Raw genomic sequence first — 17,640 nt, 5'->3', positions numbered from 1 at the left:
TTTATAAAGTTTGTAAATTTATTACTTTTACTAGCTTGGTAAGAATTTCCTAACTTAACTAAAACACTATTTATTTATGGCATTTCACAAAATATTCATAAAATACTATAAATATATACATCATATTTATTTAATACCTTCTATGTATATATGCGCATTTTTCGCTTGCCAATTTAAAGAGATTTTTCAAACCACAAAAAATTATAAATCTAATATTAATATTTTATCATAATATAATTTAAGAGAAATATATGTTAACCAGTTAGCTAATTACATAAGTTTATTATAAATAATATGCACATATTAATATATTAAAAAATGTATTATTATTTTATTATTACTCGTATTATATATTTTGCGCATATGTATATGTAACGCTATTTAATCATTGAATTTTTTTTCCAGTTTCCTCACTTTTTATATATATAAATTATTTTGTAAATTTATATTTTTTTAATATATACTTGTTCTATGCTTTCTCATATTTCGTGTTGAAATATTTATTTGCATAACTTTTTTTTTAAGTTATATTTTTTTACAAATTTTACCACCTAATTTCATTCCAACTTGCACATTTTTTAATTATCATTTTTCATTATTTTTATTTTTTTTATTTTTTCCGTATATCAGGGTTCTTGAATAATCCAAGACCCCACATATGGTTAACCCACCGCGACAAAAATAAAAAAAGCCATGTATGCAAAGTATATAACTATATAAACATATAACAATATAAATGCGCAAAGCAGATGCACAGATATAGCTCATATTTAGAAAACCCTAACCAATTACCCCTATCAATTGTTAAACTGCTAAATCGACGCCAAAATCAATATCATCCCATTTATTTGCTAAATGTGAAACTGTGATATTTTATGTTTTATGTAAATATCTCTATTTTTATATATACTGCCACATTTTCTCTAAAATAATAACTAATAAATAAATAGTAATAAATATACCCATGCAGAGGCAGAGTGCTCATTTATATGAATATTAGATAACAGCATATTTTCAATCATAATAAAATATTTACAAATATAAACAAGTATAAGTCAAACTCCAATATATCTGTATACAATACTAATGTAACTTCTGAACAAAATGTTAGGAAAAAAGATTCGTAATATCTTGGGTAATACACTCAAGAAATATTCTAGAAAATATAGTACATCAAATTTAATGAAAGAAATAAAAAATCAACCTTTAACTCAAATTACAGAATTATCAAATAAAATGAAAGTAGCAACAATACAAAATAACTGTGAAGTCCCTACAATAGGATTATGGATAAGTAGCGGAAGTAAATATGAAAATAAAACGAATAATGGAGTAGCCCATTTTTTAGAACATATGATTTTTAAAGGAACAAATAAAAGAAATAGAGTTCAATTAGAAAAAGAAATTGAAAATATGGGAGCACACCTAAATGCATATACTGCTAGGGAACAAACAGGATATTATTTTAAATGTTTTAAAGATGATGTTAAATGGTGTATTGAATTATTAAGTGATATATTAACAAATAGTATATTTGATGAAAAACTGATAGAAATGGAAAAACATGTTATTTTAAGAGAAATGGAAGAAGTTGAAAAATCAATAGATGAAGTTATTTTTGATAAACTGCACATGACTGCATTTAGAGATCATCCACTAGGATATACTATTTTAGGCCCAATAGAAAATATTAAAAATATGAAAAAAAATGATATATTAAATTATATTCAAAAAAATTATACATCAGATCGAATGGTTTTATGTGCCGTTGGCGATGTAGATCATGCTAATATTGTCAAGTTAGCTGAACAATATTTTTCTAATATTAAACCACAAGATGAAAAAGGTCTTATTTTTAAAAAAGAATTTGATAAAATTAAACCATTTTTTTGTGGATCAGAAATTATAATAAGAGATGATGATTCAGGACCAAATGCTCATGTAGCTGTAGCTTTTGAAGGTGTCCCTTGGGCTTCATCAGATTCAATCACATTTATGTTAATGCAATGTATAATAGGAACGTACAGAAAAAATGAAGAAGGTATAGTACCTGGTAAATTATCAGCAAATAGAACGATTAATAATATATCTAATAAAATGACAGTAGGATGTGCTGATTATTTTACATCATTTAATACATGTTATAATAATACTGGTTTGTTTGGTTTTTATGTACAATGTGATGAGTTAGCTGTTGAACATGCACTTGGGGAATTAATGTTTGGAATCACTTCTTTAAGTTATTCTATAACTGATGAAGAAGTTGAACTAGCCAAAATACATCTAAAAACACAACTTATTAGTATGTTTGAATCATCATCAACTCTAGCAGAAGAAATATCCAGACAAATACTTGTATATGGTCGTCCAATTTCTTTAGCAGAATTTATTATTAGATTAAATGAAATAGATGCTGAAGAAGTTAAAAGAGTTGCTTGGAAATATTTACATGATCGTGATATAGCAGTTGCTGCAATGGGCGCTTTACATGGCATGCCTCAATATTTTGATCTTAGACAAAAAACATATTGGCTTCGATATTAAGCAGCCCCATGCTTATTCATACATATGTTTATTTTTTATTTATTTTTTTTTTTATTCGATTTAATTCCCACTTTTTATTCTGAACGCATTACATGTTTACAATTTTAGTGTACCACAAACATTTCATATGCATATATGTAGCTGCTTTTTACTGAAAATGTTGCAAAATAAAAAATATTTTTAAATAAAAAAACTTCAAAATATTCTCCATTTAAATGGAACTATACCCAATAATCTTACCCTCTATTTTACCTGCATAGTGCATGCATATTTTTATCATTCGAAAAAAGGCAAAAAAATATATATATATACCCACATATTAATTCCCAATTTATCATACCACAAATTTTATCTCCTTATAAAAATTTGTCATCATATGGGTTTGGAAAAATCAAATAAAATACTAAACTAATACAAATTTTAAACCCCTGATGCAAAACGAAAGCCAATTAAACGGATACTTGAAAAAAGGCCGCTTCAAGGAAGCTGTCAAAAAGAGCATACATAAAAACATTTTTCCTTAGTTTTTTTACATATCTATCAATTACTCATTTCTTTCCTCCCACATCTTTTTTTCATTCTCACAAATTAAATATATATATATTTATTTATATATCCAATTACTTTTTTTTTTATTTTAAGAATAAATGATATATAATGTATTTTTGCTCCTCAGCTAAAGGGGTGTAAATTATGAGTGTGTGCATATACGAGGTGAGAAAAAAAACGAAAAAAAAACGAAAAAAAAACGAAAAAAAGCGAAATAAAAAGAAGAAAAAAGATAAAAATGATAAAGTAAATTAAAAAAAAAATTTTAATATAGATGAAGCATGGACAAAGAAAAATGCGACGAAAAAGGAGCATACAAAGAAGGCCATAAAATGCTAAAAAAAATATAGCAAAGTAAAATAATTATAACACGATAAATAAAATATAACATAAATATACAAACAAATACTCTGAAATAGTTCAAGGGATATATAACAGACTACAAAGTAAATTGACTATTTCGATGAGATATAATCAATCAGAATTCATCTCATTTCATTCATTTAAAATTTGAAAAAACATTGCTAATACATATATATACATATAATATGCATGTACTGTACATAAACTTTTGCATAATCATATATGCGCATAAACATATACATACACATGCGTATACAGATTCCTTTAACTTGCCCATATATGTTACTCTGATAAAAAGGAAACGAACTTGTGATAGAGATGAGCTTAAATCCCAATTTCAATCCAAATGCACCTGGCTCCCCAGAATATATGAACGAGTCAGGTGAAAATAAAAACACACACAATTTTAGTAATATAAATAATACATATGCATATAAAGAAAATTATTACAATAAAACTGGACCAAACACTGGCTTGATTAGAAATAAAAATGAAATACAATATCAAAAACAAAATGATCAACATATTCAAAAAAAAATAACAATAATAAATAATGGAGAAAATTATCCAGTTAATGAAACTAGCGGTATTACTAAGGACGCGGAAAACATAAAAAATTCTACAATATTAACAAAAATAGCTAAAAAAATGGATGAAAAAAATACAGAAAATTTTAAGAGTATTACCCATTTTGCTAAATATTTATTTTTTATAGCAAAAAAAATAGGTACAATACAAAATAAAAATAATTCAAAATCTCAAAATACACCACATTTTAATGATGAAGTTCAAAAAATGTTAATAAAACATTTAATATACAAATTAAATAAAATATTATCGTCACTTATAAATTATAATATTCTAGATTATAATGAAACTACAAATATAAAAAATGATATCGAATATTATTGTTTGAAAAATAGTAACTTAACATTAAACAAAATAAGGGTTATGCTAAAAAAATTAGAGGATAGTAAAATTAATTATAAATATATACTTCATATACTTTTAAAACTTAAAATATATCAAGAAGAAATAGAAGAAAATGATATTTCACATATTAATGTAATTGCAAGTTCACATACTAGACAAATAGTGCCAGAACAAGCTGAAAAAAATGAGGCAAACATAGAAAATCTCAAAATACCTGACCATAATGTTAATCAAAATAAAATAAATAATAATCAACTTACAAAATCATATGAAATAGTTGAACAAACTAATAATATTCCTAATTTATATAATGAGCAAAATATTATTTCTATACATAAAGGCCAAAATAATAATGTTAGTGAAATAGAAACAAGCCAATCCAAAATAAAACCTGTAACCACAATTATAGAAAATGATATGATTCACAAAAAAAATTTCATGAACAAAAGTATATTTGCAACAATTATATTAAACAATAAATTTAATAGTTTAGATATAGATGAAAATTTATTATTAAGAGATCTAATATACCCACTCCAAGGAATAAATGGTGAATATATAAAATTTAATAAAATAGAAAATACTTTTTGTGTTTATAATAGAAAAGTGAGTATTGGAATGCATCATTTTATTACTAATATAAGTAAAGTAGGTATTTTATTTAGAAAATTACAAAAATATATTAATACTTTCACTAATGAAATGGTTAATAATGGAAGTTCGACATTTAATGCTTCAAACTATTTTGACAATTTTGAAGAAAATGGAATATCTACCAATAAATTTCAAGAAAAAACAGAAAATACAGCCATTATAAAATCAGAAAAAACTAAAATTAATAATATAGAAAATAGCCAAAATAATATTGAGGATAATTTCAGTAGTGAAGAAAGCGAAATCAATCATGAAAATACAAATAATATAACAGAAAATGAAGGAAAATATAATATACAAATATTAAGACGAAAAAAAGGAAGTTTAGTAATAGATGCACTATATCAAATAGTTAGGGAATATCTAAATGAATATTATAAATTGCTATCGCATATTGAAAGTGAAATAAATGAACATATACATAAAAATACAGTATATATAGGAATAAAAGTTTTATATACATTATTACAAGAATCATATAAAATATTAAGAGTGTTAATAAATGTAATAGATGAATCACAAAGGTCTACAGGATGCCAATTTTTGTCTTTTGTATATTCTAAATCGCAAGTTTACGATTATGACGAAGAAAAAATTTATAAAAAGATTCTACAAAAATGTACTAAACCAATAAATTTAATATTAAAACAATGGGTTGAAAATGGAATACTAAAAGATAAATTTAAAGAAACTTTTATTTCTTTAAATAATAATATCACTTCTGAACAAATATGGATGTATAAATTTGTTATAAATATGAATAATATTCCACTTTTTCTTAGTACAACGACAGCTAAGAAAATTTTGTTAATTGGAAAATGTGTTTATCTTTTAAATTATCTTAGCTTAAATAATACAAAATCTGTAAATTGGGGAATTTCTGATAATATACATGATATAAAATTAGAACAAGAAAATATGTTTTCACAAATTAAAGATAGAAACGATTTTTTTGATAATCCATCATCTATTTCACCAAATGCAGATATATTTTCTATTAATGATTTTCATACATATATGGAAAATATAGATAATTATATAAAACATTTATCTAAAAAAAAAAATCAAGAATTATTTTCATTACTTATAAAACAATATGGATTATATGAGCATTTTAAAGCATTTAGGCATTTCATACTTTTAGTAGATGGTGATTTATTTGAAAATATTTTTGAAAATATGAAAACAGATTTATATATGAATGCAGATGAGTTAAAAAGACATTATCTAAATAATAAATTAGAATTATGTATAAAATCTTCTTCAATATTTACATCTAATAAAAATATAATTAAAAAATTAATTATTGAAAAATTTAATGCAAAAAGAGGAGATATAGGATGGGATATATTAGTACTAGATTTTGTAGTTGAAAAACCTTTAGACATAATTTTTACAAATAAAATTAAAAATATTTATAAAAGTATAAATGTTTTATTAATTAAATTAAAAAAAATACAATGTGAATTATCAAATATATGGTATCTATTTACACATCTTTTTAAAATTATTAATTTGATATATTATAATTCAGTTTTTATACATTGTAATATTATAAGAAATGAAATGTTTCATTTTATTCAAAATATTTTATCTTATTTTTATTATGATGTTATAGATATGAATTGGTATGAATTTAAAAAAAAAATTTTTACATGTAATGATTTAGATATGTTAATACATGAGCATTACAATTATGTAACTCAAATTCAAATAGATTTGTTCCTTGGAAATTACACAGATTTGTTTAATTCAAAATTTTCTCAAAATTCAGATAATATAAATGGAACCCCTTTTAGTAATATATTTGAGGATGATGCAAATAATTATTTAGGTTCGTCTTTTTCGAATGAAATAAATGGGACTTATTCTTCCCCAACTTTACATGAAAATATTAAAAATAATAAAAATGAGCAAAATAATTTTGAAAATACAACTACTAATACAATTCCTCAAAAAAATATGGAAAATGAAACACTAATTTGTTTAAATAAAATTCTAGATATAATTTCTCGATTTATAAATCTGACTAGTTCATTAATATCAACAGTTTGTGAAAATTATTCAGAAATTAAATCGTTAACTGAAAAAAAGAGACAACAAAAAATAGATCAAAACACAGAACCCAATACAGATCCTACTATTAATGATATAGATATAGATTATATTAATAATTATATAAATTATAATATTATTGGTGAAAAAACAATTAAAGATATTAAAATGTTATTAAAGTATTATAGAAATTATATTTATAAATTTATTTGTCTATTACTTAGTGAAAACAAATATTTATATATCCATTCAAAAAACACAAAAAGAGATAAGTTATATTCCCTTCGTCTTTTAGCTTCGCGTCTTGATTTTAATCTTTATTATGTAAATATTTCAAAAATTATGGATTCACAAAAAAATATAAAGCTAAATATTTCTAAGCAAATAAACATGATAAACAAATAACTATACTCTTAATTTATTCCAAAAATATTCAAAGCATTTTTATCATCGTTTCCTTATTTTCCATTATTTTCTCATTTGCCCGTTATTTCATTTTTTTTTTTTTTTTGAGTATTTCATGTTTAGTACCTCTTTGTCTTCCCGTGTAAAGCTTCAAATAAATGTGTGTGTTTTAATTTAAACAAATTTTTATTTTTTTTTCACATATTCACTTTTATTATGCTCAATTTTATTACCATTTATTTTTTTGTGTTATCTTCATTATACGATAACTATCCAAAACTCACCCTGGCACCGAGATCACAAATAGCTCGAAAAAAAAAAAAAAAATACTGACAATACTATGTGCATACCTAATAAAAATAACCCTGATTAGTGAATACACATAATTATTTTGAAGAATTAAAATATTATAATTTGAGAAGAGCAATTAAGTTGTTTTCTTCCATCAAATTCAAGGGATATCCTTGTTCAGTCTTCTTTATAGTTGGAATATTTTTAAAAGAAGTTGGATTTTTATTAAAAACAGATATATTTAAATTGTTATAATCATAAGGATATAATATGTCTATATTTTTTTCTCGTTCTTTAGTTGTCTTTGATAATGTATATCTAGGCATATGCATAGGAAATATATTATTAAAGAAAGCAAAAAAACTAGTCATTCCTTTATGACTCATTTGGTTATTACTTTTTTTTAAATATATTTGTATATAGTTATTAATTTTATTAATTTTTTGAATTTCATAAAGAGATATAATTATTTGTTTTTTTAAATTCGCTCTTTTAAAAATCATAAATGGATATAATAATAAACTTTTATTTCGATAGTCTAACACAGCTCTTAATATTATAGAGTTATAAAAAATAAAATAAATTATATAAAAAAATATTATTCCTATTGATATAAACAAACCATATAAGTTTGGTATTACATTTAATTCTACTAACCCAATTGTTAACGATGTCAATAAAACACCTACAATCATACTTCTGTTTATTTTTCTTCGCATATATTTATCTCCTTCTTTTTCTATATCAATCAAAACTATTTTATTGTTATTATTTTTTTTTCCCATCATATTTTTAAAATGTATATATTTGTTGTAAGCTAAATTTTCATTAGTAAACATAACATGCACATTATGTTTATTTATTTTTAAAAAATTGTTGCATCCTCCAACCAAAATGCCAATATAATTCTTTAATTTTACACAATTCATTTTATTATTTTCTTCGTTTAATTATCTAATTTCCTTATTATGCATTCTTCAAATTACTATATTCCACATAATTATACTTTACCTTATATTTCAAACGAGCTTATTTGAAATACCTTTTTTTTCACACATGTACTAAATATAACAATGATTAAACATAAAAATATATTAAGTTTATACAATCCTTAAAACTATCATCATTTCCCAATAAATATATTTTATACATACATATCCTTGTATTTACAATATTCGTTTTCACCTTTAAGCATGCCTTAATCTTATCATTTTTTTTCATATTTTATTACATGTTCATGCAAAAATCAGTTAGTGTTCATAAATATTTAATTTTTTTTTTTTCTATAAATTTAGCTAGCTCAGCGGTGCAAACCAAAAACTGCGACAAACACGCATAAAAAAACAAAAAAATATCCAGTTTATAAACAAATAATAAATTCTTTCCAAAAGGAAAAAATCACCAAAAAAGTAAAAGCATCTATAAAATGCGTGTATGTATATATAATAACTCCTTTTAAAAAAAAAAAAAAAAAAAAACGGTATATCAATTAACATATATATATTATCATATAACTGATATTTACTATTTTTATTCTGGCACACCAATAGAATTGCATATTTTAGACGCTTGTATAAAAAATATTATGCAAATTTGTAACATAAATAAAAAGTAAATATAATAAGGGAAATCGAAACAAATGAAGAAATGCATAAAATGTAATAATAATTTGCATTCCCTCTGGGCATAGAATAAATATAAGAAATATCAGAATAATAAGTCTGTTTACAAGCTATATCATAATATGTTGGAGTATTTATTTCTTGCAAATCATTTATTTCGATAGCATTATTGTCAATTTTTTTATTTGAATAGATTTTATAAAAATTAAATATTTTATGTTTTTTATTCATTCCATTATTTGTTGGTCTGGCATAAATATAATTTTTTATATTTAGAACATCACTATAATCATATTGATTAACTTTATGGTTGTTCACATCCTTATTTGGACTATAGCACAAAGGAAAAAATGAAATTTCATTCATAAATATATAATAGTCTAGTGTGTGTGTTATTATAATGTCTTCTTTCTCATATATATACACATTTTCCACATCAGCATATATGCTAAATTTGTTATTTTTTACATTTATTATTTTATTTTTCATTATGTTTGTATTTATTTCATTTGGATTGATACAATTTAAAAACAATTTGCCATTCGAAATCAATATAACATCATAATTTGTACATAAATCTATATTATCTTTAGCATTATTATTATTGTTATACTTTATTTTATCTGAATAACATGTTGATATATATCTGGTCCCGATAGGCATATCATATGAAAATTTAGTGCAATAAGTATCGGTGAAATATTTTTTTTTTTTTTCCATTATTTCTTTATATTTCTTAGACTCATTATTGTTAACTTGTTTTATTTTATTTTCTATCCCTATATTATAATAACAAAAATAATCTTTACATTTTTTTCGACTTTTATCAGTTTCTTTTTTTTTACAGCTAATATTGTGTTTATAATTTATCCCAAATTTTTTATTTATGTTTGTATGTAACCTATAATAAATATTATGAATAAGAATGTTACTTTTATTTTCATAATTATGGCTTGTTTTTTCTTCAAAACCGTTTAATAATGTTTTGTGATAATATTTAGATATTGCATGCACAGATTTATCCTTATGATTTTCTGTATTTGTAAAAGTTACATCTATTTCTTTATTTAATTTTTCTTTATCAACAATAATATTGTTAGAAAACATTTCAACTACTATATATTTGCATGTTTCTATGCTTATTACATTATTGTTTTCAATATTTTTCTTTAAATATATTATATCTATATTTGTCTTTGCATTTTTATTAGCACCTTCATTTTTTATTTCTTTATATATATCAACATTTACTATCCTTGTGTTTAAAATTAATTCACATTTTTCTGATTTATATATTACATAATCGTCGTTATAAAATAGATTATCTCGGAATATCACTGGAATATTATTAACTTCATTATTCAAAAGGAAATTACACTTTCTTGGATTATTTCGGTGCATATCCATTTTCTTTAAAGCACTAAAATTATCGACCCAGTCAACATTTCCAATATTCAAGTACATGAATGATAAGAAATAAACCCCTTTTTCTACTCCAACTTTGTAAACCCAATTGAAATAATTTATTTTATAATCTTCTTCTCCATTTATATATCCATAAATATTATTATTTAAAAAACTGTTTGTAAAAAATGTCTTATTTATTTTATCTTTACATGAAAATTTTGAAAAAAAAAATGGCAAACTATCAATCGTTTTATAATTTTTTGTATACATGTTAAAGGATACTTGAAAAATTTGCTTAATTTCATTTTGTCTATTTTGATCATTTACTTTCATATTTGTCATTTTTTCTACAAAACTTGATATATTTATATCTTTAAATATTTTCATTTTTATTAATAAGTTAAAAAGGTTATAAGCTCCTTTATTTTTTTTTTCAAAAATTTTAAAAAAAAATATTTTTATATAAAATAAAAAACGAGCTTTTATTAAATCGGTTTTTGGCACATACAAAAATGACCATAAGTCTATTTCTTCAAAATTATCATTCTTGATATATATGTTACTAAAATTATTAAATTTTTTTTTTTTTTTGAGATATTCATCATTCATCCAATTCAATAGCATATATTTATGGGATAAACATTGTTTATATATTTTATGAATTTTGTTTTCACTATTATTTTTTTTGTTTATTTCCAATTCTTTTAATTTATTGATATCATCAAGTTCTATAAAATTTCTACACCCCTTGTATAATTCAAATAAATCTTTATTACTAATAAATAATCCATTTATATTTTTTGCTATAATTGATATATACATTTCTACAACCTTTGATAAAGTATTTATTTTATTATAATTCTTAAAAAAATGATTGTGCTGTCTTTTTTTTTTTAAAAAATTTAATTCCAAAATAGAAGAATAATATATTTTTTTCAGGAAACTCAAATATATACTTTTTTTAATATCTTCATATTTTTCTTTTTTATTTTTTAAAAAAATTGATAACCCATTAAAATGTTCATTTGAATTATATATTCCATCACTTCCATTTTTATATATAATATAATAAGAATTATCATAATTATTTTCTAAAATATTTATTTTATCATCTTTTTCTTGATTTATAAAAATTCCTTGGCATTCTAACTTTTTTAATCTGATATTTTCATTTCCTATTATAACATTAAAACAAATAATGAAAATAAAAACAAACACCCCCCACTTCATTTTCTACACATACATGTCCATACATCCATATTTATTAATAAATAAAATATATCCTCATTTTATTTCCCATATAATTTTACAATAATTATCAAAGCCAAATGGATATCCTCTCATTTCTTTAATATTTCTAGAATATTATTTTTTTATGAATATCGGAATGACGAATATAAAGTTAAAGAAATAAATAAAAAAGATGTACAAAATTGTGCAAATTATAACAAACATATACCCCTTTTCCCTTTTTATTCAAACAAAACAAACCATCTATTATTCTCAAAACACATATTTTTAGCACGTTTAACTTTGCTTCAAATATTATATGCACATAGTATATCTTATTCTTTACTTTCTTTATTTGCTTTTTTTTTCCCATCTCAATATTTTATTTATTTCCACTCTTAATTATTTTCTATATTACTACGCACATGTACATGATATTATTTTTTTTCACTCATTTTCCTATACATAAATATATATAACATATATAATATATTTTTTTTTCCACTATTTTACTTCTCATTTGTTTACAACTTAACTTAAGCATAATTAACACAGTTTTAATATTCTGAATTTGAAAATTTTTTTTTTTTTTGGCTATATTCTTATCCTTGTTAAATTGAATCCCAAAGCAAAATGGGTTACACAATTAAATGCGTCCATACTCAAATTAGAAATATAAATTTTTATAATGTAAAAAATTAAAGAATATCATATAAATTATATATATATATATATATATTTTTTTTATTACTTTAGATAATGATAACATTATTTTGGAAATTTTCACAAATACGGATTTGGAAAAACTTAATGATCTAAAATCATCCAAAACTATTATTACTGAACAAAAAATCAGGTATACATTATACTCTCATTTATCCAACAAATTTTATTTATCAATTTATTCGATACACATATAAATAAATATATTTTTAATTTCATACATTACCCCTGTTTTAATTTCCACAATTTTTCATGTAGATATGATTGGTCGCAAACAAATAATTTCGTTTTTTTTACCATTTATCAAAAAAATGTCCAAAAAGACAATTTTTTATATTATATTAAATCAGATCATATATTCCTAATAATAAAAATTAGCGGTATTCATATTTTTATTTTTTATACAACATTTTTATTATTCTAATAAAAACCCCAAATATCTTAACCACTTGAATGGGCAATTTATAATATTCATATTTCATTTATTTTTTTACAAATATTATCATCTTTACAGAAACTGAAATATATCCTCTTGAAAAAATATTTTTTTCAAAAATCATTCCATCTAAAACAGCTATTACCATAACTCCAGTAAAACTGAAAAAAAATATTTCAAATTTAATATTACTTACTTTCAAACTTTTTACATGTACTCTTTTTTTTTTTTTTTTTTTTTGTAAGATGAAAATTGAACTATCACTTGAAAAAAATATAAAAGGTAACATAATCTACTTACTTTTTCTATACTTTGTTTTATTATTTTGGAAATAATTTATTCGATCTTTCTATATCTTAACTTATAATACTGTTTGTAGAACTAAAGTGGGATATGCTTGAAAAAAAAACAAATGCTGATATAACAGAAAAAGACCAAAATATTTTGAATCCATTTACTGGTAAAAGTATACAAGAATGGACAAAATTTGCACAAGTAATTCCAAAAAAAGAACAAAATAAAAAAAAACAGTGTACATATTTATTTACCTACTTAACTTCCATTTATCAACTTCTATCCACCCATCCTTATCTTATGAATAGTCCATAGGCGAAGATGAAAATAATCAATCCATAGATCATTTTTTTCGAAAAATTTATAAAGATGGTGATGATGATTTAAAACGCGCCATGGTTAAATCATTCGTAAGTATACACATTTATATTTCCAAATTTTTGATATTCATATGTACATATATTTTAATTATAATCCCCATTTAAAAACTAGTATTTCTATATTTTTATTTCCACAATTTTTTTTTATCATCATAAAAAATGAACCAACAAATTGGCATTTCACCCTTGTTACAGCAAACCTCAAACGGAACCGTTTTATCAACAAATTGGAAAGATGTCCAAAATAAAAATTATGAACAAGTAAACAAAACAAACGAATTAAATTTTTATTTATCAAAAATAAGAAAAAAAAAAAAAAATTATTTCATTTATCCTAAATTTTACTACACAACTCTTATATAAAAATTGCTAATTCAACATTCTACAAAATCATTTCTAAATTTTTATAGGAAAAAAATAACAAATTAACAAAATAACTATGTCTAGATCTTTGATGTAACGAATTAATTTTCCCTAAAAAAAATAAATAAATATCCACCTTAAAAAACACAACAAATTAGTTTTCCTTTGTTTCTTTATCCTTATGTTTGTAAATATATGTATACCAACTATCTTCATTCACGATTTTACAAATTTTAATTCAATTTTTTTTTACCCCCAACTTGATATATTAAAATGGATAGCTTCTATGCTTTCCACTAATAAAAATTTTTTTCTCAGCATCAGAAATAGATGCATTGGCAATATTTTTTGATCCACATTTTAAATATCTCGGAATATTTTCAAATAAATTATCTTGAATATTAATCATGGACACATCTTTATTATTAATTAAATAAATATAAAAAATAATTAAAAAAATTGTAATCAAAAATAAAATTATTAAAATGACTATAGATATTTTTAATAATATTTTCATTTTTCCGAAAAATATAGATGATGATATAATAACTAATTCTTTAATATGCTCCTCATTTATTTTTTCTCCATTTTTTCCATCAATATTTTTTTTTTCATTTTCAATTTCTTCTATTAATACATATGTCCCTTCTTTTTTATCGGGTAAATTTATAACATCCTTTTTTTTTATCTCTATATTTTTGGATATACAACTTTTAATAATTTTATTATAACACCCTCTTAACCAGTTTCCAAACTTTCTCCATAATTTTCTGCATATACATGGTTTACCTTTTTTATTATTACATTTTTCATAAATAGTTATTTCACAATTTTCCTTATCTATTATATTTTCAACATTTTCCTTGTCTATTTCCACTTTATTTTCTTCAGCTTTTTCTTTACTATCCACATCAACATATTTGTGGCCAAAAAATGCGAGTTTGTGTTCACAAATGTGTGTGTGCAATACATTTACTTCGGATTGAAATATACTTTTATTTTTTTCTCGAATCTCTAACTCCTTATTATTAATGGAAAAAAGAGCTCGATATATATCATCTATCATTTCATTAATTAAAAAATCGGCTTCTATTAATTTAAAACGATTATAAATTCCTATATTTATAGGAAGTTTTATATCTGTAGAAATATAACCAAAATGTTTATATGTACTTTTTGTTGGGCTAAATTTTGACATTTCTATTATATGTTTGTTTTTTTGAGAATATCCAGATTCTTTAAAATTTAATATTTCTTCAATCATTTTAGATATCATGTATTCTTCTGAACTTTTTCGATTTTTGTAAAAATCAGAACACATCCAAAAAAAAGTGCTATCCCTATTTCATAGAAAAATGAACCATAATTATTATCCTTGGGCATTTATCACAACAAAAAATTTGAAAAAAAATATTATGCACACAACGGTGCATATTCAACAAACCGAATTTTCGAATCATTTTTTTTACAAAATTTTTACCTATATTTTTGTTTGTAGAATGAGCGACATAAATCTGTCCCATTCACCTCCACAAAATTCAACTTTTCTAACTGACCAGTATTCACTGGAATCTCTATTTAAAGAAAAAAATTATAAATAAATAAATAAATAAATAAATAAATAAATAAATAAATAAATAAATAAATAAATAAATAAATAAATAAATAAATAAATAAATAAATAAATAAATAAATAAATAAATAAATAACAATCGCGATAAACTAAACTACGCGCATTCATCCAAATATATTAGAAAATGCAAATACTACAAGCAATGAGTATATATACATATCAATTGCCACACAAACAAATTTCAAAAATATCGAACTTCTACTATTCCTCACTATACCTTTTCCATTTTCGTCATAAAATTTAAACCAATCCAAATTTAACACATAATCATTCATAAATGGATAGATATATTTTATATTATCTAAAAATGAAGCAAAAAATGGAGAATACATTTTCACTATCATAAATAAAATAACAAATGAAAAAATTGTATAGCAGTAAAAAAAAAAAAAAAAGCTGAACAATATCATAGCTTTATTTTATTGAACTCATCAATATGAAATGTTCAATCTATAAAACTTACCTCCTATTATAATTTTTTCGTCCATATATGAGCTGTAGTTGTGCTCATTAGAAAATATTTTTTTATGCTTGATTATTTTTTCAAAATAGTTACTATCCCTAATTGGCCCTGTGTATTTTTTATATATATGTATTTTTTTATTTTTTATAACCCCATTTTTAACATTAACACATGAATTGATATCCATCGTTTGCATACATTTATTGTTTTCTTCAAAATTTAATATATCTTCTATTGTTTCATTATTTTTCAAAATTTTAAAAACTATGTTACAATTTTTACAGTTTATTTTTTCATCATTTAATATTTTATAAAACTTTTTACGTCTTTTATTATTTATACCACCACTTATTTCGTCTTTTTTTTCATTGTCTAAATATGACCCTATTATGTTTTCTCCATTTTCACTGTTTTTATTATTCATAAATTTATAAATAGCTGCAATTTGTTCTTTTTTTAAATTATTTATTTTATAGCTTTTTAAAAAATTATTAACATGTTCATGCAAAATTATAGGGCATTCAGTAAACTGTATTTTGCATTCTATATTATTATTATTATCATAAATAAATAAATTAATTAATCCAAAATAAACTAATATCAAAACAAACAATAAAAAAATTAAAAGACGAAAATTACAAATTACTTTTCTTTTAATTATCCTATTTTTTATGTTGTTTATTTTTTTATCTTTATCATTTGTATATGATATATGTAACTTTTTTTTAGGGTATTGTAAATATTCATAATTAATTAACTCTTTGTATTTTTTACACAACTTGTAAAAGTATAATATAATGCTATTATTATTCTCATTACTATTCTTATAAATACATTTTGTATATCTTCGAGCTATAACATTTTTTATTAGTATGTTGTTTACCAAGCAAAATTCATTCATTTTTTTTTACGTCTTGAAACATTCAAAAAAATTATAAAATCGGCATAACTTATATTATAAATACTATTTTTTTATCATTTCATTTCCTTATTATCCATTACACCTTCATTTTCCCTCTATAATTTAATCTGGACATAGTTCCACTAATATATATTCTTAACATATATTTTTTACATTTTTATATTTACATGCATATGCCATAAAATATAAATAAAATAATTATTTTCATATGCCTATTGTTCATGTATTTTATGCATTAATGCTTTTTTAGATTTTTTTTATGTACATAAAATAAATATTCAGTAAAAGACAGCTATTTATATAGCTCGAAATACGCAACAAAAAAAATATAACTTATTGAATGAATATATAAGCCACTATAAATAAATTATAT

The 17,640-nt window shown here is 21.9% G+C and overlaps 6 protein-coding genes across 6 annotated transcripts; 3 read left to right on the top strand and 3 right to left on the bottom strand.

The window, feature by feature from the left end:
* Nucleotides 1-1,104: 1,104 nt before the first annotated feature.
* Nucleotides 1,105-2,544, top strand: PBANKA_0834400 (mitochondrial-processing peptidase subunit beta, putative; the record flags this gene model as incomplete). The annotated part of the gene is made up of 1 exon (XM_034564531.1): nucleotides 1,105-2,544. One exon carries the CDS (start codon nucleotides 1,105-1,107, stop codon nucleotides 2,542-2,544), a length of 1,440 nt encoding a protein of 479 aa, XP_034421318.1.
* Nucleotides 2,545-3,774: 1,230 nt separating this feature from the next.
* On the top strand, nucleotides 3,775-7,503 carry PBANKA_0834300 (gamma-tubulin complex component, putative; the record flags this gene model as incomplete). The annotated part of the gene is made up of 1 exon (XM_034564529.1): nucleotides 3,775-7,503. The coding sequence occupies one exon, from the start codon at nucleotides 3,775-3,777 to the stop codon at nucleotides 7,501-7,503; it is 3,729 nt and encodes a 1,242-aa protein (XP_034421317.1).
* A 407-nt stretch (nucleotides 7,504-7,910) lies between these two features.
* Nucleotides 7,911-8,723, bottom strand: PBANKA_0834200 (conserved Plasmodium protein, unknown function; the record flags this gene model as incomplete). The annotated part of the gene is made up of 1 exon (XM_034564528.1): nucleotides 7,911-8,723. The coding sequence occupies one exon, from the start codon at nucleotides 8,721-8,723 to the stop codon at nucleotides 7,911-7,913; it is 813 nt and encodes a 270-aa protein (XP_034421316.1).
* Nucleotides 8,724-9,377: 654 nt separating this feature from the next.
* On the bottom strand, nucleotides 9,378-12,053 carry PBANKA_0834100 (conserved Plasmodium protein, unknown function; the record flags this gene model as incomplete). The annotated part of the gene is made up of 1 exon (XM_034564527.1): nucleotides 9,378-12,053. The coding sequence occupies one exon, from the start codon at nucleotides 12,051-12,053 to the stop codon at nucleotides 9,378-9,380; it is 2,676 nt and encodes an 891-aa protein (XP_034421315.1).
* Nucleotides 12,054-12,686: 633 nt separating this feature from the next.
* Nucleotides 12,687-14,323, top strand: PBANKA_0834000 (calcyclin-binding protein, putative; the record flags this gene model as incomplete). Its single annotated transcript, XM_034564526.1, has 9 exons — nucleotides 12,687-12,690; nucleotides 12,810-12,909; nucleotides 13,035-13,156; nucleotides 13,291-13,367; nucleotides 13,458-13,494; nucleotides 13,592-13,707; nucleotides 13,815-13,916; nucleotides 14,082-14,147; nucleotides 14,297-14,323. 9 exons carry the CDS (start codon nucleotides 12,687-12,689, stop codon nucleotides 14,321-14,323), a joined length of 651 nt encoding a protein of 216 aa, XP_034421314.1.
* A 194-nt stretch (nucleotides 14,324-14,517) lies between these two features.
* On the bottom strand, nucleotides 14,518-17,246 carry PBANKA_0833900 (conserved Plasmodium protein, unknown function; the record flags this gene model as incomplete). The annotated part of the gene is made up of 4 exons (XM_034564525.1): nucleotides 14,518-15,589; nucleotides 15,730-15,823; nucleotides 16,100-16,183; nucleotides 16,346-17,246. 4 exons carry the CDS (start codon nucleotides 17,244-17,246, stop codon nucleotides 14,518-14,520), a joined length of 2,151 nt encoding a protein of 716 aa, XP_034421313.1.
* Nucleotides 17,247-17,640: the final 394 nt, after the last annotated feature.

The sequence above is a fragment of the Plasmodium berghei genome (assembly GCF_900002375.2).
Source record: "Plasmodium berghei ANKA genome assembly, chromosome: 8".
Lineage (NCBI taxonomy): Eukaryota > Apicomplexa > Aconoidasida > Haemosporida > Plasmodiidae > Plasmodium > Plasmodium berghei.
This window is presented reverse-complemented; position numbering and strand designations above follow the sequence as displayed.